The following is a 23,677-nucleotide window of genomic DNA, read 5'->3' as shown; positions in this document are numbered from 1 at the left end:
TCGGTCCATGCTTCCAGACTGAGCTGACTCAGTTAGTAAACTGAGCCTGGCTCAGTCGTACTTTACCCCCACCTCTTGGCCCGAGCCCAGATCGGTCAAGAGGCAACTTAGGGTTGCCTCTTACTTGGCTCAGCCAAGCTAAGTTCGGCAAGGGCCGAACTCTGCTCAATCCATCTTTTTCGGTACCAAGTTCGATTAGGTCAAACCCAGTCAATTCAGTTCCTTGCTAAACCAACTTCTTACAGCGTATTCTTCACACAGTGCAACGAAAATCTTTTGAGCACTCCACAACCGACACAACGAATGAGACACGTTTACCGAGACACAAGCCTTGAAGAACCTACGCTCAGAATCGTCAGAGATTTGGACCATCGCCGAGGTAGGGGAAAGTTGCATACGAGAACAAATGTTAGAATATTTCTAACTTATACGGATTATATTATATATATATAAATATATATATATATATGCTTTTAACTCAATGACGCAGTTTTGCGTATTCTTGTACATTTAAATTACGTCATTTACTTTGTAGCCGCCTTGTAATGTGCACAGGTGCCTGCTTACGCAATTTATTTAGCTGATGTACGGTTTCGTACATCGTGCATCTCTTACGCAATTTATTTAGCCTGATGTACAGTTTCGTATACCGTGACATCGCTTACGTAATTTATTTAGCTTGATATGTGGTTTCACACATTGGGCATTGCTTTATGTCATTTACTTTATTGTCGCGCTGTAATATGCACAGGCTTGTGCTTTACTATATATGTATTCTATATACATATATAACTTTATAAAGTATGCAGTTTTACGTACTCCTACCTACTTTAGATTACGCGTGCATGTATTTAAAGACACAGGCTTAAATTTCTAAATAATATTGGGGTTTCTTTCTGAGAAACGGATATCTTCCTCATCGTAGTGGTACTATCAGACATGCATGGCATGTTAGTACTACAATGATTGGATTGGAGGTTTATGTTAACCTCGTAGTGTGAAAATGCACGATGATTAAAAGAAGATCACATAAATTGTGATGATCACCTTCACAGGCAAGATGCTTGATTTGGTTTAAAATACTAGAGCATGTAGAATGGGTCATCAGTTAAAATATAACATTGCATACTCATTCGTATCTTTGGTTCCGTCAAAAGAGAGTATGGGATGGTAAAAAACTCTGATGGACAAGTTGCTAACAACTACGCTCCTCGAGTAGCAATGACTCGGTGTCCCCGATCATCGAAGTTAGGGGACTGGGCTACCAAAAATTATCCTAGGTGGTAGATCCAAATGACTTTTGCAGAAGTTCGGATGTATCCCCTTGAACAAGTGGCCTCTGAGAAATTTTGTCTTGGTCATTGGCCGTCCCCTTAGGAACGGACTCAACTAATCGTCTGAAGTATCAAAATACATAGAATAACAAACCCCCAGGCAATCTCATTTGTTTCTACGTTTTTCTAATGCGTATCCTCAGGGCAGTTAATTATCGAAACAAGATTATCATGCTCATTTTACTTATTCTGAACTACACATCACGAAAGGAACAACGCATATGTTAGTCTTGTTCTGAATTTTCATATTTATGCACCTACCATATTTTTATAAGTATGACCTGTTTTATGGGGTACAGGTGATAATTAGGTCGGTACGGCAAGCGATGACGTGATGATATTAAGATCACACTCTTTCTCCGTTGTTTCGCTCATGAGCACGTTTTGTAATTTTTCATAAGGGTTTTTTTTAATTCTTCTTTTGTATAAACTTTAATTATCAAAAACCTTGTTTTGAATCTATGTGGTTTCAATACTTATATGGAGATACAAATCTATTATGTAAAAGAAAGTTCGCCTGTAATGCGCCCAAGGTCTGTTGACTTGTTATTTCAAACACTATTTTTTCACTGAACTGCCATTTTAAACTCTGAAAAAAGGATTGATTGCAAAGTATTTCAAATTTTTCCTAAAAGATTACAAGTTCGGGATTTTATGGCGTTACAGTTATCATTAAGGAAGACTTTTAGATGACTAACTCCCTGTTTGTCGCCCCCCGTGATGATCATGTGTCATTAACATAAAGCAGTAAGATCGCCAAGCCTGGATTAGAGGACTTAATAAACAATACAATGTTAATATAATATTACTTAAATCCCAATTTAATCATCAAAATATTGAATCGATAGTACCAAGCCTTAGGTTGTTGTTTCAAGACATACAAGGCTTTACGCAAGCAAAAGACCTTTCTATGTGCCAAACCTAATCTAAGATGGGTTTCATATATACCTCTTTATTAAGATTCTCATTTAGAAAGGCATTTTTTACATCCATTTGATAAATTGGCCATTTTTTAATAGAGGCAATAACTATAAGAATTCTAACAGTAGTCATTCTAGCTATTACGGCAAAAGTTTCTTCGTAATCTACTCCATATTTTTGGGTATACCCTTTATCAATTAACCTAACCTTGTTGCCTTTCTAATGATCCACACTTCGTCTTGACTTTGTAAACCCACCAACATCCTATAGCTTTCTTTCCTAGGGTTATGATTAGATTTCAGATGTTTTACCTTTTTCTAATACTTTAAATTCATTGTTCATTGCATCAATCCATTCTTGTTAGTTCTTTTCCTCAATGTATGTTGATGGTTCAACATAAGCAAGCATGTGTAATAAAACAAGCGAAAATCCAATAAAGAACCCAATAAGGTTCAACAAGAATACAAAAACATGTGCAGGGATAATACAATCATGTAATGAAAATGAAAACAATAGCACAACACATGCACACAATAGCTACAAAGAGCAAACACAAAGGATAAAAAATATGAACCTTGATTATCAAATGCTTAAGAAAGCATTGAGGAAAACAAGAGAGGGAGTGCCTTTAAAGAGGCACTCTAACACACAAGGGGGCTGGTCCAACGGTTAGTTGGACCAGCTCCAACAGCTATATCTGATAAAAAGAAAGCAAAATAAATAGGAAAAATAAAGAAGAAAAAGATGAGTCAGTCCCTAGTGGACGAAGACCTATTACAAAGGTAAAATGACTTAAATACCCTTAATGGGTATTTCGGTTTACATATACAGAATACAATATTATATATATATATATATATATGTGTGTGTGTGTGTGTGTGTACAATTTAACAGTATGGCCATGAGACACGGTCTATATTTTGGATCAAATGATTCATCGGACACAAATCTACTAGGTGCCTTGGATATCCTAGTTGATCTTATAATGTTAGATTCTTCCAAATATTTTTCACAGGCATGGGGAGAATGATCCACATCAGGGCAAGTAAGCTTGAATTTCACAATGAGGTTTATTAACATGTTCATCAATAGTAGGTAAATCATCAATGCACAAATCATTGTCTTGCACATCATCATGATTATCAACAAGATCATTCTCTACATCACAAGTTTTATGCTCATTAACTAAATCAAAGAGAAACAAATAGTCACACTTTTCCTTGGACTCAAATTTGTCAAAACCATTTTCGTTTTCAAGGAAAATAACATTCCTTGAGACATACAATTTATCATTTTTAATGACATAACATCTATAATCTTTTTTATTTTCGGCATAACATAGAAATCCCATGGAACAGCTTTACGAGAAAGTTTATCATTTTTTGGGGTGAAAACAAAGCATTTAAGGTCTAGAAACTCAACAAATAAATTTCGTGAAATGAAGAATGAAGTTACAAAAGACAGCAAGGAAGGGTCGTTAGACATGACCAAACATGTGATTCAAGATGAACTGACGTACACGTAATGAGAAACAAGACAAGTGGCTGGAGAAATGAGACTGACATGACATCTCAGGTTTCACCTTCCTCAACGATTTTTTGGCATATTCATATGAAATACACTTGCAATTTCAAAAGCTTGTTAACAAGCTCAGATAATATCAAATTCATAGCAGGAAATGGTTATTAGGAAGTTGTCTAGGTTTAAAACATAGTCACAAATGTCATTCTCGGCGATGAAATTTCTACGGAGATTTTAAACAAAATTGGAATTTTTGGAAAAACTCGAGAAAATATCAGTTCTAAAAAAATACTATAAAATATATAATAAAAAATAATATGCTAACTTAGTAAAAAGTATTTATTAATGTGCAGTTTATAGGTGGATTATAAAATATTACATTAATACAAACACCAAAATATACCAAAATAACTGTCCGCTAAGGTGGAAGGTAAGAGAGTAACATTAGGAATGGTTCTGAGGTATCAGGCTTGCAAAGGGATAAAAGATAGACCCATATCAAAAATGAGGGAGGAACACTCGCTCCTCCCACCTCCATTTAAGAGGATTGCCTCTCCCCTCTTTGACATGTACATTAAAGGGACTGCTCGCTTGGACTATCCATGTCATCAGTACCATCCTTTTTTAACAAAGCAGCAGTAAATGAATACCCTGCCATAAATAATTATTCCTTGGCTACTTTAGGCAGCTGTTTAAAATCATGATATTATCACTTTTATATCATGATAATAATGTGATATATAAAAATTATGCGAGATTTTCAAAATCTCACGATATTATCGGGTTTATCACGTTTTGTGATTATTTCTCGATAATAATGAGAGATTTTCAAAATCGATGATATATGTGACAATGGTTTAAAACCAGTCAAAAATATCAACGATATTTTCAAAATATCATGACATTATTGTGGTAAATTCAGCAAAATATCTATATGATACACACTCGTATCGAGTGTGTACCGTAATTGTATCATACATATCGTATGATACAGCCATGTATCGTATTGTATCGTACAGTACAAGGTATAGCGTATGATACACCGTGGGCGAATTTCAAAAGGATTGAATCGTAATTTTCCAGTTTGGTGCTTTTGTGCTTGAAAGACCTCTTGAGGGCCGACTCTCTCATTTATGTAGAATCCATTAGAGAGGTATCCACGCACCTTAGGACTCGTGAAAGCGATTTGGGGGTCGATCTGGGTGCAAGGGGGAGGGCTTTTGCGATTTGTTCAAGGGTGCATTTCCACCATTTTTTACTCAAGAAAGTGGGTTAAGGTAAAAAAAACTTTATTTTTTGCTTCTTATTGAGCTTTTTTGGGGAGAAGATAGCATCAAATGATCTGACATGACAATGGGACACTCAAGTAATGAGTGAAAACTGATTGAAAATTGAGTGCAACTATTATCATGTTGTTTTTTCGGGTGGTATCTATCAATTGAAGCATCATTTAACTGGGACACATCTCAATGTTGTGGTCTGCATTGTATGATATGGAGAGACCTGCAACAGTGTGAAATTGTGTCATGATGCATCCAAGTAATTTATTGTCTAATTTAATTTTAATTTCATATTGTTATTTAGTTATTATGCTTTGTATTATTGTATCTGTTATTGTTTTATTGATTTCTCATTTTCTTATTTTTTTCAAACTTGTGGTGGACTAGGTTTGGAAGTGATCTTCCAAACTTGAGAGCTTTTGTCATTCGTATTCTTAGCGAAACGTGTAGTGTAAGTGAATGTGAAAGAAATTGGAGTGTTTTTGCGCAAATATATACAAAATAAAGAAATAGATTAGAGAACAAAATGCTCAATGACCTCGTCTATGTTCGCTACAACTTACGGCTAAGGCAAAGGTATATAAATTTATAAATTTTATTTGTCATTTTCATGTGTTTATTTAAAGTTTTTTATATCATATAAAACCCAACTAATTTTAATTTTTTTCATGTCATCTTTTGAAGCAACTAGAAAAGTTATTATCAAGGAGGCACAAAGAGCAATTTGATCCCATTAGTTTGAAAAATTTTAATGTATTGGATGCATGGGTTCAAGAAGAAGTGGACATTCTAAATGAAGAGGACATTCAATAGATAAACGTGGAAGGAGCTCAGGATGTAGATGATGAAGAGCCCACGTACATTAGAGATGATGTGAATGTCAAAAAAGGAGGAGAAGAAGAAGAAGATAATGATGATGATGATTGATGGTATATTTTTAAAAAACTTGGTTATTGTTTAATGTGTTATTTTTAAAAAACTTGGTTATGATGTCTTATAAAGGCCATAATATCATATTTACAAAAAAAATATATAAATAATAAAAGACAAGTAAAAATGTAAAAGAAAGAAGAAAAACATAATTAAAATGTAAAAAATGAATAAAAAAAGTAAAACCAAAGGTTGTAAGTATCGTATAGTTACCCGTATCAATCGGGTCCAATATAAGATACGTATAATATCATAAAAAACGTAAAGTTTGAATAAAAAATTTGCAAAAATTCTAAAAAATCAGGAAAATAGTGAAAAATTAGAAAAAATCATAACGAAATAATGTTGAATTGCACAAAATACAACCATAAAAACACATGATATTTTCTTACTTATTTTTGTTATTTTTTATATTTTTTAATCCCTGAGATTTATCACCAAAGCTATAATATCGCGAGAAATAGCCTTGCTAAGATATGGTCGATACTGATATTTGTCACTATTTTAAAACTAGCTCACAAAGAAGTTGAATAATAATTTAGATATAATATTATACTCAGTTTGTCCTACAAGTTTGCAAGTTTTTGTAATTTGCCTTTATTGGGAGGGGTCGAATAAGATTTTCTAGAGGTTAGTGTCACAACATCCTAGCCAAGGGATTATAGGTTCGAATTGCATTGGGGCTATGCCTAGGGGTGCACACGACCCAAGCTTAGGCTGGCTCAGCTCGGCTTGTTCAAAAAATTAGTTGTCCAAGGTCTGCTAGAGCTCGAGCAGAGCTTAAACAACTTTTGTCCAAACTCAGCTCGAGTCAAACTCGAGCTTGGCTCAGCTCGGCTCACGCCGAGCATTTTTTATTTTAAAAAAATGTAATGTGAAGTCAAAAGAGTGGGTTTCAAATTATCCACCTTCCTGGAAAAGGGTTAACACGTTACCCATTGAAGCAAAGCCTTCTAATATGTTTACTTTGCAAACATAAATTATTCATATACCATATTTGGTGCATTATACAACTACACAAACCAAGCTTAATCAGGCCGATCAAGCTCAATCGAGTTTGCTTGTCTGATCAAGCTCGGCTTGTTTATCTACTCGAACAAGTTTGATCCTAGCTTAAACGAGTCATGCTCGAGCCGAGCCCGAGTTAGATCGGCTCGTTGAGCACCCCCTATGCCCCAGCTTGACTATTTAAAAAAAGGGTTCAAGCTGTAATCTTTTATATCGTATTCTATGATGGACTCCATGATACTCTTGTATGAATTTTACTTCTTGATAAAACTATCCTACCATTTTTTAAGGAGATAGAAAACATTTTCTTAAGAATGGCAAAACCATAAAGGAAAATGAAGTGTGACACCAATCCCAATCTTTTCAATACTCAAGGTTGGATTTAGCCTCCATTCACATTCAAATTTGAGGCCCATCACTTGGGATAGTGTGACTTTCAGCAATTTGCATTGTTTGGCACATTTGCATGATTTTATCTATAGACGAACATGATCAATGGCATTTATCATCACCCCAACCAGACCGAGGCCGGACCACTTGCAGTCCAGCAGCCTTGCAGAGGTGGGATAACTCACATAGTAAGGAGAGACCACTGATTTTTATGTAAGAGTACATGCAAAAATTCTTCAAAACACAACTGGAAAGCACCAATGTCCATAAATTACTACAATATCCCAAAAACCTCATTTATTATAGATTACCAATATAATGTGTATAATTTTCTAGAAAATGATCGTTGGTTCCTTTCACTCAAGTGAAGGTGCGAAACAATTCCCTCAAAACAATCAGGAGCAGACCCGAGACAAGCAGCCAATCCAGCCATTCTATCACCAGAAGCCATAAGCCAGAATGTATATGCATAACATTTTAGCCATCCTTTGTGTTTGATTAATAGCCTTGAGCCAATGAAATACAACTTATGTTTGTTCCATCTAGGGATGTAAACGTGTTACGAACCCCTTCCTGCTCCAGGTCCGACCCAGAGGATCTGCCCCGATCAGGATCCGATCCGGAGGAGCCACCCAACCCCAGGATCCATCCTAGGGAAACCCTCCCAGCCTAAAATTCTACCTAGGAAAGGACTCTGGTGGGACACCCCCTTAGAGATTCTCACTTTCTACAGGAGTCTCACTCACCACCGGACTCCTCCAGAGAGTAGGATGTCCCTCCTGTGATCCCATCCAGGGAAGGACTGTGGATATACAATTTATCTTGATTTTCTTTTTGTTCTATAAATAGGTATGTTTAGCTCCTCTATTCTTTAATGAAAATTATTGAGTTGTTCCTCTAAATTCCGTTCACTGTTCTTGTGTGAGTGGTCCTTGAGGGAAAAACTCTGCTCCCTCACCCGTCCATCCATCCCCGCTCATCGCCGGCCAGTGGAGAATGTGTTTTTCCCTTCCAACTGTGCCCTCGATTCTGCCTCGAATTTCATGCCTGCTAGGTAGAGTTACTTTCCGGGTTCTGAACTGCGCCTTGCTAGGCCAGAACTAATAGAATCAATCCTCTGGGAATCGGGTTCTATCAAAACGGTTTGGATTCGAATCAGATGTGGAAAATACCATATCCGATAATCGGATGTGGGCTAAATGGATTCAAATTTGAATTCGGATGGTGAAAAGTTCATATCAAATCCGCTTTTTATATGTAAACAGATTCGGATATTTGTTGGATTCGGTAGCAAAAAATCAAAACCATATCTGCATCTAATTATAATCAGATATGGTTTGGCTTACCAAATGCAACTAAACAAAATCAAATTCAGTCAGATATCAGGTAAAATCTGATTCATTGACACCCCTAGTTCCGTCTAGCCTAGACCAGTTTTTTGTTCATTAATATATTAATGCATTGGTTTTAACATTCCTGTGTAAAATGAGAGGCCAATACGTTTGCACCTTGAAGCTTGAACTTCTCCACCTCTAGAGCACCTCTTTGTCTCCAGCAAAGTCATGCAACATGCAGATCATTGGCTTAATACAAAATAGAATTGCAACTCTTCATTAAAACTTTGCAATTTAATTATATAATTCAACATTGGTGTCATAGCATAGAGTGAATAAAAACACAATTAAGATTCTAAGTGGAAATGAAAGAACATGCACATACCACTCCAAGAAAATGTGCAATAAGAATGTCCCAATCTTTGCCATATAAAGCTGGAAACAAATGCTCAATAACTCCATTGTCCACCTGCAGCACACAAATACCAGTTGTAAACCCTTGTGAATCACTCGCAACAGCCAAGTTTGGACTTGCCTCCAATGACCATACAAATATATCCCAAGTTAACACTATGTTAAAATGAATAACATATATTGCTTGACAAGAGTCGTGCAACTCTGTGACATGGGTGGACTTAGAACTGACTGATTCAAGATAGTGATCCATGTCAAACCTAGCTTGCTTGAGCAGAATAAATGTCAGTTCATTTTCAGAAAATGAATAACCTATGTCAGATCATTAGCTGAAGCCATGAATAAGAGTCACAAGCTTTGAACAAACCCATATATGACATTTCAAAACTGAGAAATCTAGAAATTTTGTACATAAAATGCAAAAAAGCTAAAGTTGAAATTATACCGTATCAAGATCCTTGACATTGAAGGAGGGGAATGGATACGATGTCTCAAAATTATTCGGAAACAACTGTAGCCATGTATCATCTCCCATCATTATGACTCGCTTCCCATTCCTTGCTAACTGCAGCTCAACTAAGGTCAAGTCAATGCAAGACTCCTGAATTACGCACACACATAGAAACACCCACACGCACATCACATGCACGCCCACACGCATGCACACACATACTGAAGGGTAATACAGTAGTCTGTACCAAACCAATAAAATACTGTTTTCCAGCCTTTTCTTTTCTTGTGGATCAAACCACACAGATATGATCTACATGGTTTGATCAGGTAAAAGCACAGTTACCTATATCATTCAAGGTAATTTCTCGGCAAGGATTTTTTTCTTGGAGATATTTTCAAAAGTTGAAAAACCTGAAAATCTCAAAAGCTTAAAAAAATGAAAAAATATAAATATTAGTAAGAAAAAATAGGTATTTTATTAATTTTCTTATAAAAATATAAAGAAACAAGTTTTAAAAGTTTTAAAATTACAAAAAATAGAAAAAATTGAACTGAAATTTATAAAAATAAGTTTTTTTTAATTGCAAAAATATTGTAATAATATCACAATATTTTTGTTTTAGTGATATTTTGAAAATATCACAAGATTTTTCCGATATTATCGGCTACACTAAAATATCGGTATTTCTCGCAATATTTTAAAAATATCACCGATATTGGTGACAGTGGTTAAAAGTATATTTTGAAGTCCAGTCATGATGTCATGTGTAAGCCATGTCAACAGACACTTCACTTAGCCATTTTCCGGCCAGCCACTGGCTGGGAATTGGCCCGGCCAGTGCCACCCAGAAAGGGCAACATCAGCCCGGCAATTTTTTGGTCGGTGGGTGGCCGAAAAATGGCCAGCAGGGGGATTTTCTGATTTTCTGATTTTCTGATTTTCTTTTTTTTTTCTTTTTTTGGTGACCAAAAACCAGAAACCAAGTTTTGGCCCTGTCATCCAAACAGCCCCTTCATGGACACAATCAAACCTCAAACCCACGCCCCTAACTCATCTTTTCTTTGTAATGTTGATTGTTCATTTTGTATTTACTTGCATTTTTTTAAAATTTGTCATTAATTACATTAACTACTAATTTTCAACTTGGATTTATTATTATTGTTTATATTCAAGAATTTGCACTTAAGATGGTATTGATACTCTATTTTTCTTTGAGAATTTTGAACATGCAAAATTGTACATACATACATATATACATTCATGCACACATATAGTTGTACATACATACACGTGTGTGTGTGTGTGTGGTGTGTGTGTGTGTGTGTGTGTGTGTGTGTGTGTGGTGCACACTTGGGTGTAGAAATGTTGACACTAGAATTTTCCTACAGTAATGAAGATACTAGTGAGGTTGGTATCATCTCGAAGGGCAATACATTAGTTTGACCAGCAAAAGTCCATCATGCTGACCATCACTACTCCAGCATCAAATTGGCTCGAAACAGGAAGCATGGCATTGACCATCATAGGTAGATGACCTTACCAATTTCTAGCAAATCTGACACAAGAATGGCACCTGAAAATGCTAGTCTGTCATTTGGTGAAAGTCAAGTGTCCAAGAAAATTTTTCTTTCTACCTATCTAGATTGAAGGCAGCAATCAAATTGCCTTGCTTACATTGTGAACCACTATTCAAAGACCAACAAAAAAATTTACACTATACCTAGGAGACAAAGGCAACAACAAATTTCTTTTCTTTTCGTGCTTCCATCCAAGGCAACGCAAGGTGTTAGAATGACAGAGTGGTGGTTACCTCATCTTTGTGGATTAGGTGACAACAGTGTGATCAAAATATCCTCAACGCCAAAAGAAAACAAAACTTAGACATGATTATTAGATAATACCTGATGTATCAAATTATCTTCAGCTATTGATGGAGCACCAAAACTATTACCCACATCAATGAATGTTGGCAACCCACCTGTAGTTAAACCCTGGAACGAGGCAATAGAAAATGTACTATGTTATGATATGTTAAACAAAATTTTGTTTTCTCTAAAAAACTTAATCGTTTTTAGGGGGGGGAAAGAAAAGCATTTAGGGTATGTTCGGGTGCCTCAACTCGCATGGGATTTGGAATCAGAATGATTTCAAATCATTCTGATTCCATTCCCCAGGGATTTCGACAGGCTGCCTGAAATCTCATGTTCGAAAGAACATGAGATTTCATGCTTTTAGAATCGCTTTCTCAGGCGATTATGTGGGAACGAACCGAACATACCCTTAAAGTCAGCCTTTTTCTCATTCTCTTTTCGTGAACAAATCAAGGCAATCTCATGACACAGAACGTGATATGGTTGCCCATAGCCTATATGAATGGGCAATGGCCCAAGCTTCTTGGGAGAAGCACTGTCTTTTGTTGTTAAAGCTCAACTCAGACTCATTCATTTAATAACAAGACTCAAGCTTAATTAAAGGCCCATTTAACTGCATAAGAGCTTAGAGCTGTTCAGACATTGATAACCTTATATAATCTTGTTAAAAGCATCACAAACACAGATATGCATATATTGTATACAAATGTCAGCATTAAAATCAAAATATTCATTGTGGTAGCCTTTCTAAAGTGAGGTAATGTGTTCAAATCTTGTCTCATCCCAAGAAAAATAAATACCGCTTGTGAGTCAATTCCACTTAAGGTTAGATCATAGTCACCAGTATCATTCTCAGTAATTTTTCGTTGAAGGTTTTTCTCAAAGTCCTTTTGTAAAAACTGGTTTTTCTTGGGAAATATCGAAAGTTTTAAAAAATAAAGAATATAAAGACTAAATAAAAAGATAAGAAAATAATAATTTTTGCATTATTTTTCTTCCAAAATATAAAGAAACAAGTTTGCAAAGTTATTAAAATAAAAACAAAAAAAAAAGTATAAAATGTAGGCTTAAATATATAAAAATAAGATTTTTTCAAAAATATCGTGATAATTCATGATATTATGTATTATTGTGATATTTTGAAAATATCGTGACAATTTGCGATATTATGTGTTCTTGTGATATGTTGAAAATATCGTGATACTATGCCAATAATTTCGGCTTACCTTAAAGTGTTAATAATATTGCAATATTTTCGAAGTACCAGCGAAATAGGTGATTGTAGTTTAGACAAGTTTAAACATTCATGTGTAAGTTCAACCTGAGATTGAGTCAAACTCGAGCTGAACACTTTAGTTTATTTTGTTCATTGTCTCCCTTCTCATATGCATAACTGTTGATGGTTACTACACTTTGTCGTAGTAAAGATAACCATGGTTGTAAAAATCTTAATGCATAGTATGATGCGTTACAATATGGATCTCTTTATATCCAAACTCAACATGATACACCTCTGAAACTAATTGAAAGGTTGTATAGGTCTTGTACAATACAAGACTGTAGCGTAAGATACACCCTTATATGGAGTGTATCATACGATATCGATACTGTCATTTTATTGTTGAGAAACAGTCACCATATATAGGCATATGTATTTAAGGGCAGTATGGTAATCATTTAATAGGTCAAGTGCATTATTGTAAATTAGTTATTTCTGTCTAATCTCTCTATTTAAGAGAGATTAGACCTAATGAGAGTTTAATGAGTCTTCTTCTCTCCCTCTCTCTCTTTTCCTTCTTTTTCTGGTTTTCTTAAAACCCTAGCCGACGTCAACATGGTATCAGAGCAGGACGTAGCTGGGCGTCTGACCTGATCGTCCCATCTTCCTCCTCCTACAGAAAATGCAGATCGGATCCACAGCGATCATTGACAGTGTCTACAGCAGAGATCACTGCACGCCTGTAGAGATCGTTGACAGCGTCTACAGCCGAGATCGCTCTTCGTGTAGGAGCAGGGAGACGCCTCTTTTTCAAATCTGACGTCTAATTCAAAGCAGTTTGGTCATCATAAGAAAGATGTGATCTAGACTGCACTTTGGATCTGACGTCAGATCGTGTTGATGGTGGTAGTGTGGATGTCGAATAAGTCAGCAAGTTCCGTCATGAACCAGCTGTGTCACGATCTTGGTATCGTCTAAGGTAGCAGCCGTGGAGTAGATCAGATCTGATCCGTATCATTCAGATATGAAATTAGTTGTGGCATGCAGCTTGTCGCAGTTGTTGTGGATGGTCAGGTAAGGTTCAATATGAGTTAGGTATGCAAGTTTTGGATCTGCAAAGCATGTAACAGTCGTGGGTCGTGTATATCAAATTTTTTTTTGTGTGACTAAAATCTGGTATAGTCGGTTTCATAAGGTGGTAGTTGGTGTGCACATCAGATCCGGGTTTTTCAGTAGGTGACATTTGAGTGTGGTCGTACCTGCATGTTGAATCAGTCTCATTATCTTTGCCCATGGCTGAAACGCAGAAGTCAGACATAAATACCGAAACAGTGGCTGATTATAAAGCCTTTGCAAATCCCTTTTCATATGGATCATCAGTAAAGCTGGATGAGACTAACTATGCTAGATGGTCTCGTACATTCATGATGTCTGTCTCAGGGCATCGAAGAAAATATATTTTGTTAGAAAATGAGCCTAAAGACAAAATTGGAAAGTACGCTACATAGAAAGAGGACAATGATATCGTCATGTCCTGGATTATGAACAGTGTGCAACCTCACATAGCCGATGGGCTTATTTATTACACCACCGCAAAACAAATGTGGGATAATTTGCAAGATACTTACTCTCAAGAAACTAATGTAAGTCGTATTCTTCAAGTAGAGCAGAAGATCTATCAATTGCAAGGAGAGCAAACTCTTGCCCAGTACTATGCCTCTGTAAAGGCAACTTTTGAGAGACTAAATGCACATAGACCATAGTGATGTGACAAACAGAAACTACACCAGGAACACACCATGGTTTCACGGTTCCTTACTGGCTTGTCAGCTGAATTCTCAGTTGCAAAAGTTCAGATGTTAACAGGCTCAGATGTTCCCACTCTTGCTGAGGCATATAATCGTCTAAGTAGGCTTGCCATGTCTCTTCATTCATCCTAATCGGAATCACAGACCTCTGCTCTGTCTGTCTCCTATGGCAGAGGTTGAGGTTTTCTTCCCAATACACGAGGTCGTGGACGTGGTCGAGGCACAGGAGGATGAGGCAAGCTACAGTGTACCTACTGCGGGAGATTTGGACATTTAGAAGACAGATGCTTTGACAAGAATGGACGACCTCCCGCACCTTCAACTAAAGTTGTTCATACGGCTCAAGTTGCCAAACCTGAGTCTCCCGTTGTTCCTCCTACTAATTCTGTTACACTTATTCGTGTTGAGTATGATGATTTGTTGGCACAGCGGTCGTCTAATTCCCCCGTGACTGATGTTGCATGTTCTGCAGGTGATGGATTATCTTGCCAAGGTAGTAGGTGGATTATTGATTCAATGGCATCTAGACATTTGTGTGGAAATAAATGTGATTTTTTCTTTTTGGATAATATTGCTAACCATAAAAAAGGTAGTTCTTGCTGATGGAAGTTCCTCACTCATTGTTAGCCAGAGAAATATCTCCATCTCCCCTACTCTTCAGTTATCAAATGTTCTTCATGCCCCATCATTCCCTCAAAATTTGTTATCTGTTAGTCGTGTTGCAAAAGAATTGAATTGTAGAGTAATATTTGATCCTGCCTATTGCACTTTTCAAGACTTGCTGACGGGGAAGACGATTGGTGGAGGCTACGAGGAAGGTGGAGTCTATTATCTACATCAACCAGTTGGCTCGGTTCATTCGGCAGTTGAATCCCCATCTAGTCCGCTGCTTTGGCATCATCGTCTTGGTCATCTCCCGTTGCATAAATTGCGTCGAGTTATTCCTCATCTCTCGCCATCCACAACTCTGTTGTGTGAAGCATGTCAGCTTGGGAAGCATCATAGGAGTTTATTTCCGTCTAGTCAGAGTCCTTCAAGTCAAAATTTGTTTGATCTTCTTCATGTTGATATTTGAGGTCCAAGTAGAATTCCTAGTCGTTCCAAGTGTTGTTATTATTTAGTTATTGTAGATGATTTTTCCAGATTATCTTGGGTATTCTTGTTAAAAACTAGGGTTGAGGTCCCCATTATTCTTAAATCCTTGATTATTGAAATAAAAACTCAATTTAATTATTGCGTCAAAGTTGTTCGTACTGACAATGCTCTCGAATTCAAATCCTTTGAATTATTACAATTTTACAATAATCTGGGAATTCAACCTCAGACCTCTTGTCCTCATACCTCGCAACAGAATGGAGTAGCGGAACGCAAGCATAGACATATCCTAAATGTTGCCCGTTGCCTCATGATCCAGTCTAATATGCATGCGTCTTATTGGGGAGATGCGGTTCTAACTGCGGGATACCTAATCAACCGTATGCCTTCAACTTCTGTGGGGGATCGTATTCTTATTCAAATTCTTAGTCCTGAAGCTCCTCTTTTCCCTATCTCGCCAAAGGTGTTTGGCTGCGTGTGTTTTGTTCATAAACTTGGTCCCAACCAAGATAAATTGTCACCCCAATCTATGAAATGTGTTTTTGTTGGGTATCCCAAGCACCAAATAAGATATCGTTGTTATGATCTCATATCCCAGAAAGAGTATGGCAGTGCGGATGTTTCATTTTTTGACTTTATCCCATATTTTTCTAGTACTTCTCCACGGTTACATGCTAGTCAAGGTGATTCATTTCCTCTTCCTATTCCTCCTTTTCCATTAGAGTCTGCCTATCTTGAGCCACTTGTTCCAAATCTGACTCCGTCTCGTTACAAAAATCCTCCTGTGGTGTACACACATCGAGCTCCACCCAACTCTATGCCTTTGCCATCAACTTCTCCAGAGGTGAGTGTTCCTGACCCTACTGACGAACCTATTGTTGATGGTGATTTATCTACTGCTCTTCGAAAAGGAAAAAGGCAGTGTACACTTCATCCCATTTCTTAGTTTGTTTCCGAGGCAAGACTTGGTGCAAATATGAAGAATTTTGTATTAGCATTATCTGCGGCATCAGTTCCTCTCAATCATCATAAATCTCTTCTGGACCCCAAATAGGCGAAGGCCATGCAGGATGAAATGGATGCACTGCTTTCTCGACGAACATGGGACTTAGTCGATCCTCCGCATGAGGCTGATATTGTTGGTTGTAAATGGGTCTATACTATTAAGTATAACTCATATGGATCGATTGAAAGGTTTAAAGCTCGCCTGGTAGCTAAAGGTTATACTCAAACTTATGGCATGGACTTCTTTGAAACATTCTCTCATGTTGCTCGTCCTGGGACTATTCGTCTGGTTTTGTCAGTCGCAGTGCACCATGGTTGGTCTCTATGTCAGCTTGATGTGAAAAATGTCTTTCTATATGGAGACTTGGAGGAGACAGTTTGCATGTAGCAACCTCTGGAGTTTGAAGTTCAGGGGGAGTGTTAGAAGGTATGCAAGTTGAACAAGGCAATCTATGGTCTCAAACAGAGTCCCCGTGCATGGTTCTCCAAGTTGGCTGAGGTCATGTCAACATTTGGGTTTGCCCGATCTGCCTCTAACCACTCTCTTTTTATTAAGAAAACTTGCACAGGGATTGTGGTTATGATAGTATATGTTGATGACATTATAGTCACAGGCAACAGTGAAAAAGACATATATGAGACAAAGTCCCATCTTCAGAAACACTTTGTGACTAAGGATCTGGAACCACTCAGATATTTCTTAGGTATACAGGTTGCAAGGAGTAAAGAAGGTTTGGTGTTGTCACAGCGAAAATATGTCTTGGACGCTGTCACAGCGAAAATATGTCTTGGACCTGTTGAAGGAGACAAGGATGGTAGGTGCTAAACCTGTAAGGATTCCTATGGATCCTAAGGCTCATCTGTTTGATGAAAAATCAGAGTATGTGGACAGTAGCAGTTATCGTTCCTTGGTTGGCAAGTTATTATATGTGACTGTGACCAGACCTAACATATCTTTAGCTGTGAGCAAGATAAGTCAGTTTATGGACAAACCTACAAAGGCCCACTGGGAGGCTGCAATGATACAACAACAACAACTACGCCTTCATCCCAAAACAATTGGGGTCGGCGATATGAACCAAAAAAGAAAATCATTATGGGTCTTCCACATGAATCCTTCTCCTCCAATCATTTCTATCCAATGCCATGTCCTCGGTGAGGTTCAAAACATTCATATCCTTTCCTATCACCTCCATCCATGTCTTCCTAGGCCTACCCCGACCTCTTTTAACTAATATATTTTCCCATTTCTCCATCCTTCTAACTGGAGCATCATTAGGCCTTCGCCGAATATGTCCAAACCACCGTAAACGATTCTCTCTCATCTTATTTTCAATGGGTGCAACGCCTACCTTCTTTCGTATCTCCTCGTTCTGAATCTTATCTTTTATTGTATTTCCACACATCCATCTCAGCATACGCATCTCAGCTACACTCATTTTTTGAATATGATGTCTCTTGGCAGCCCAACATTCTGTACCATATAGTAAAGCAAGCCTAATAGTCGTCTTATAAAACTTTCCCTTCAACCGCAATGGCATTCTACGATCGCACAACACTCCAGTTGCACTTTTTCATTTCATCCACCCAACCTTTATCCTATGATTTACATCTTCATCAATTTCTCCATACTTTTGAATGATAGATCCCAAATATTTGAAACAATCATGCACCGGTATTTCTTGCTCACCAAGCTTCACTACACTCTCATCACTACTTCGTTGCTTACTAAACCGACATTCCATATATTATGTCTTACTCTTACTAAACCGACATTCCATATATTATGTCTTACTCTTACATATAATTCTAACTTAGCATTAACCCCAGCTCTAGACTCATCAATCAAAACAATATCATCAGCAAACAACATACACCATGGCACATTTTCTTGAATTGATCTTGTAAGCTCATCCATCACTATAGCAAATAGGAAAGGGCTTAAAGCAGATCCTTGATGTAACCCAACCGTTATAGAAAAATTGGTTGTCACCCCTCCACAAGTGCGGACATTGGTTACTACTCCTTCGTACATATCTTTAATTATACTAATGTACTTGAGAGAAACACATCTCTTCATCATTGTCCACCAGAGAACGTCCCTAGGTACTCTATCGCATGCCTTCTCCAAATCAATAAAAAACATATGCAAATCTTTGTTCCTCTCTCTATTTCTCTCAATAAGTTGTCTAAGAAGATGTATAGCTTCCATAGTTGATCTTCCAGGCATAAAACCAAATTGATTCTCCGATATCATGACAACCTTCCTCAACCTAGACTCAATCACCCTCTCCTAATGTTTCATAGTATGACTCATGAGTTTTATACCACGATAGTTTGTGCAATCTTGTATATCACCCTTATTCTTATATAGAGGCACCAAAGTACTCTTCCTCCACTCATTAGGCATCTTATTTGTCCGCCAAATCTTGTTAAAAAGATTTGTCAACCATTCTAAACCTTTCTCTCCCAAGCACTTCCAAGCCTCGATAGGTATACCATCTGGGCCAACTGCCCTTCTCAAATATCTAAAGTTCTCTCCTGGAAAAGGACTATGGTTTAAACAAAATCCTTCTTTGGATGTTACTGCCTATTCAGATGCAGATTATGCTGGGTCGGTTGTTAATAGAAAGTCGACAACTGGATTCTGTGTGTTTGTTGGAGGGAATCTGGTTACTTGAAGAAGTAAGAAACAAATTGTTGTTGCCAGGTCGAGCGCTGAGTCAGAGTATCGAGCTATGGCTCAAACTGCTGCAGAGATGATATGGGTTAAATCTGTGTTGACTGATCTCCAAGTGAAAGTCTCATCACCTATGGAGATGATATGTGATAATAGAGTTGCTACTTATATTGCTAATAACCTAGTGTTTCATGAACGGACAAAGCATATTGAGGTGGATTGTCACTATGTACGTGACCTGGTCCAAACTGGGTACATATGTACCAAGCACAGACCTTCAGAGAACCAAGTTGCTGATGTCTTCACAAAACCCCTAGCTAGTTCAAATTTTTCAAAATGTTGTGACAAGCTGAGCATCATTGATATATATGCTCCAGCTTGAGGGGGAGTGTTGAGAAACAGTCATCGTATATAGGCATATGTATTTAAGGGTAGTATGGTAATCATTTAATAGGTCAGGTGCATTATTGTAAATTAGTTATTTGTTTAATCTCTCTATTTAAGAGAGATTAGACCTAATGAGAGTTTAACGAGTCTTATTCTCTCCCTCTCTCTCTTTTCCTTTCTTCTTTTTCTGGTTTTCTTAAAACCCTAGCCGACGTCAACATTTATATTGCGCAAATTTAATTTTTCTAAAATTTTTAAGACGCCTAGCCTGTTTTAGTGGAACCCTATAAATACTTAGGGGGTGTTTCAGAGTCTTAGACCCCTTTACACATTTGAGAGGATACGAGTGAGGGTTTTGAGAGTTTCAAGAGTGGGAGATTTGAGGTTTTGGAGTTTTTCATATAAGAGGGTGATTAGGGTGATTTTGTGTGAAAAGAAATTTTATTTCCAAGGACTAATGTCAAGGAAGGTGGTCTTCATGGCTTCCTCCTTTTATTTAAGCATTAATGGTAAAAATCCTTCTCTTTTCCTTTTTTTTTTTGTTTTTGGAGTGACATGGCCTCAAATCATGTTTTTCTACATGCATACCCTTCATAGCAATAAACAAGCCAATCTTAGACCTTTGACTACAAAAACCCATCATTTTGACTGGCATCTTTCCAATGGCAGGTGCCACCCAATAGTTTTTGGCTGATACAGTCTGTGATACACCCAAGTGTTTTTGTGTGTGTCTGTGTGCATGCATGTATGCATACTTTCTCATAAGTTGATCCACCAATTTGACAACTATCTTCTATAATATAGGAAGAGATCCCCAAAACCCATACTACCAAATTACTAGATAAAGAACAAAACACACTTAAAAGTACAAGGGAGTGCAAGAATGATTATTTGTCTTCCAATTCCAATTTATCTTTTAAATGGTTAGTTGTTTCTTTAAGAGTTATTAGTGACAACCTGGTGAACTGGTCGTCTAACAACCATCTTGAGGACCCCAAACATTATAGGCATAGCATGAATTGTCACTACATAAAAAGTGCTCTCTCTCTCTCTAAATGAAATAACAGGTTTTAGCAGTATTTTTTATGAAAACATAAAGAAACAATTAGAAAATTTTTTAAAATAAAACAAACAAAAATATATATACTTAAAATATATAAAATAATATTTTTTTAATATTGCAGTATTAACACGATATTTATGTTACAGCAGATATTCTGAAAATATCGCAATATTTCCCTTGAATATTGATTAACTGTATTTTTGCATAGTATCATGCTATTTTCAAACTAGTACTTCAAGACAATCAAAACTTCAATAATCACCTATAGTGATCAAGGTTCACATTTTTAACCCAACAAAGGATGGAATTCTGAAGATCATCAAAGCTATTATAACAAGAGCCTTAACATGCCATTGCAACACATGATACTAACAAAGTGGTATTCTGTTTAAATTTGAATATATTCATTTTGATGCAAAAAGTGGTTCACCAACTTAATTCTTTCGTTAAGAGGGTGTCCACACTGCAATGGGTAAACATTTTGGGTTGTACATTGGGGTCATGGTACTCTCAAAGCATGGAATGCATTCATCAGCATCGTTTTCATGTCCATGTACTCATCTATTTTTTTCTCTTTTCTCACTATTATGGCTATGATCCCAATGTTTTTTTCTAAATTAGAGAGAGAGAGAGAGAGGAAGTAAAAAGCAAATTTCACAATCATATCAATGCATGAGAATACCATCATTGCCATAAACAGAAAAGGCACACCATAGTAAGATCATTCTAGCAAAATAACTTTACTAAAGTGGACTAAACAAGACCAAACAAACATCACTGTAGACTTTCAACTTGTTCTGTGTCAGCCATCTAGGTGTTTAATAGGAACAGGGACAGGTGGGGACTAGGGATTATGGCTTACAGGAGAGTTTAAAACAAGCTGATCAACCAACCAGCTTAAGCAACTCATTCCAGGGATAATAGTTATTGGATCTATTCATCAGTCTTAGCAATAAACTTTTGGTACTTTTCCAAATATAGGTCGGACGTGGGAAGTATAAAAGTGTAAGACAATTTAGAAAGGAAAACAGGCAGAGAGATAGCGGGACAAAAGATCCTCAATTGAGGTAGTCCAAACAGAGGAATGAGTCATCAAAATTTGCTAAAAACAACAACAGAAGCACCTAAGAAATCATGTTATGGAAGGTATACATTTTATATACTTTTTGAAATTATAAAAGGAATAAATTCGTTATGAATATAATTCTGCAACAAATGAAAGCTATTTGGGTATTGCAGTTACACCCACATGGACTTCGTGCAACAAATCCTCTTTTTATTTGCAGAGCTTTTATCACATAAAGAGGATGGCTTACATGAAAGGGAAGAAACTCAAGAGTAGTCTTTGCATCACTGTAAAGTGCACTCGTTCTAGTACAACAAAAAGGAAAACAAAATGAAGCACCTTCAGACGTTGCAAGCTGGTGGTTGGCGGGTCGGCAATGGCCTTGAAAATTCGAGCAGCGGATCCCTCGTCTGCAGCCAGCTTCTGCAGAACTTTTAGTTTGTCCATCCATGGTTTTTTCTCTGGAAGAAAGCGCATGGATAATCTCAAACCCTGTAAAATTTTCTTTTAGGGGGTGCATGGATTAACCCACTCTTCCAAATAACCGTGACAACTAGGGGAGAGAAAAACGCAAGTTCTTAATAGGCCCCAATTAACTAGATAGGTGGGTGGATCCAAACAACCACTTAAGGTACAGAAACTTAGCATTCTATCATTAGTCATGGCCAAATGCCACAACTGGCTCTCGAAAACTCAATTTAAGAAAATACAAATCGATCCATCGGGAGGAAGGCATAACCATGATGCCCTTACCATCAAAGAAGGTGCTAGGCGCCACAAAATCAAACCTACAGGAAAACAAAATGCAGTTATTGCGAAAGAAAATCAAAACCTACAAAGAAGCGTGCACCAATTCCTCCAAATGAATTCATAATAAAGTTACTATGATGCCAAAACGCCTTTCAGACTGCAGTTTCGCTTTTCTCTTTTGCGGTGCAGAAGTTCATCAAGGTCTTCAACAGTAGGACTCCACAAAAAGCGGGGGAAATTTCTGGGCATCGATCAGGAAGTCAACTCACCTCAAGGCGTCGAGAACTATGATCACGAGGCGATCGACCGCTGGTTTGGTCCAGCACTCGTTCAGCGTCTCCCCGGACGAACTGCGGGGAGTGTCAGCGTCTCCGAGCGGGGACTCGGACGCCGGATCGGATCGCAGGAAAAGGTTGCGGCAGGGGGCGGCGGAGGCGTCGGAACAGGTGCTGATGGAAGAGAGCTCGGTTCTGGTGAGAAGGAAGCCCCGGGTGAAGAAGTAAAAGGCGACGAGGTGGAGGAAGAGGATGTAGAACAAGGGCCAAATGAGGCCCCATCTCTGATCCCTCAAAGATTTCTCCCCTGCTGCTGCTGCTGCTGCTGCTGTTGCTCCTCCTCCTCCTCCTCCCACGCCCGTCCCGCCCATTTGTAATTTGGATGGACTCCCCGCGTTGCCTCCTCGATTGTCCTCTCCTGTTGGGCTGAATAAACTCGGCCCACAGAAAAATGGCATTTAATTCTAAATTAGAGGAACAAATATTCGAAGATTGACATCACTGGATGGGTAAGCGAGTTTGAGGCTATAACAATATTAATATTAATTGAAAGCCATGTCCAAATGGTCTAAAGACTATAAGAGGGCGTTTGAATTGGGGACATCCCGTCCCCTCCTGTACTGTCCACGGATGTTCCTGGACGTGCTGTCCTGCCGCATCCACGCACCATAAAAAAATTGTATTTTTTATTTTATCAATATCGGCTTCCCACCTTAATCGGTTCTAAAGGATCTCTAATTCAGTCTCCAACCGAATCGAGCTGAATGATTTATTTTAACTTTTTTAATTTAAAAAATTATAATGTTAAAATGTTAAATTAAGGGCCTACGATTCTACCAGATTCGAGGGTGAATCAATGTTTTTTTTTTTTT

At 37.5% G+C, this 23,677-nt stretch overlaps 1 protein-coding gene across 2 annotated transcripts in view; it reads right to left on the bottom strand.

Annotated features, from left to right (window-relative positions):
• The window catches only part of LOC149839641 (Alkaline-phosphatase-like family protein), a 72,855-nt gene extending 49,632 nt beyond the window's left edge, over positions 1–23,223 (bottom strand). Inside the window, exons 1-6 of one of the 2 annotated variants that reach the window (XM_090002702.1) lie at positions 22,800–23,223; positions 22,534–22,568; positions 22,120–22,241; positions 11,488–11,577; positions 9,578–9,697; positions 9,104–9,187 (exon numbers count right to left, since the gene is read on the bottom strand). In XM_090002702.1, coding sequence (XP_089858828.1) covers positions 9,104–9,187; positions 9,578–9,697; positions 11,488–11,577; positions 22,120–22,241; positions 22,534–22,568; positions 22,800–23,176 — 828 coding nt within the window. In that variant the 5' untranslated portion in view covers positions 23,177–23,223. The remainder of the gene's footprint in view (positions 1–9,103; positions 9,188–9,577; positions 9,698–11,487; positions 11,578–22,119; positions 22,242–22,533; positions 22,569–22,799) is intronic. The other variant, XM_090002703.1, reaches the window with a different exon arrangement.
• Positions 23,224–23,677: the final 454 nt, after the last annotated feature.

The sequence above is a fragment of the Nuphar pumila genome, chromosome 4 (genome assembly GCF_984573655.1).
Source record: "Nuphar pumila chromosome 4, dmNupPumi1.hap1.1, whole genome shotgun sequence".
NCBI classification, from domain to species: domain Eukaryota; kingdom Viridiplantae; phylum Streptophyta; class Magnoliopsida; order Nymphaeales; family Nymphaeaceae; genus Nuphar; species Nuphar pumila.
The sequence above is the reverse complement of the archived record's forward strand: the minus strand, read 5'-3'. Positions and strand labels throughout refer to the sequence as shown.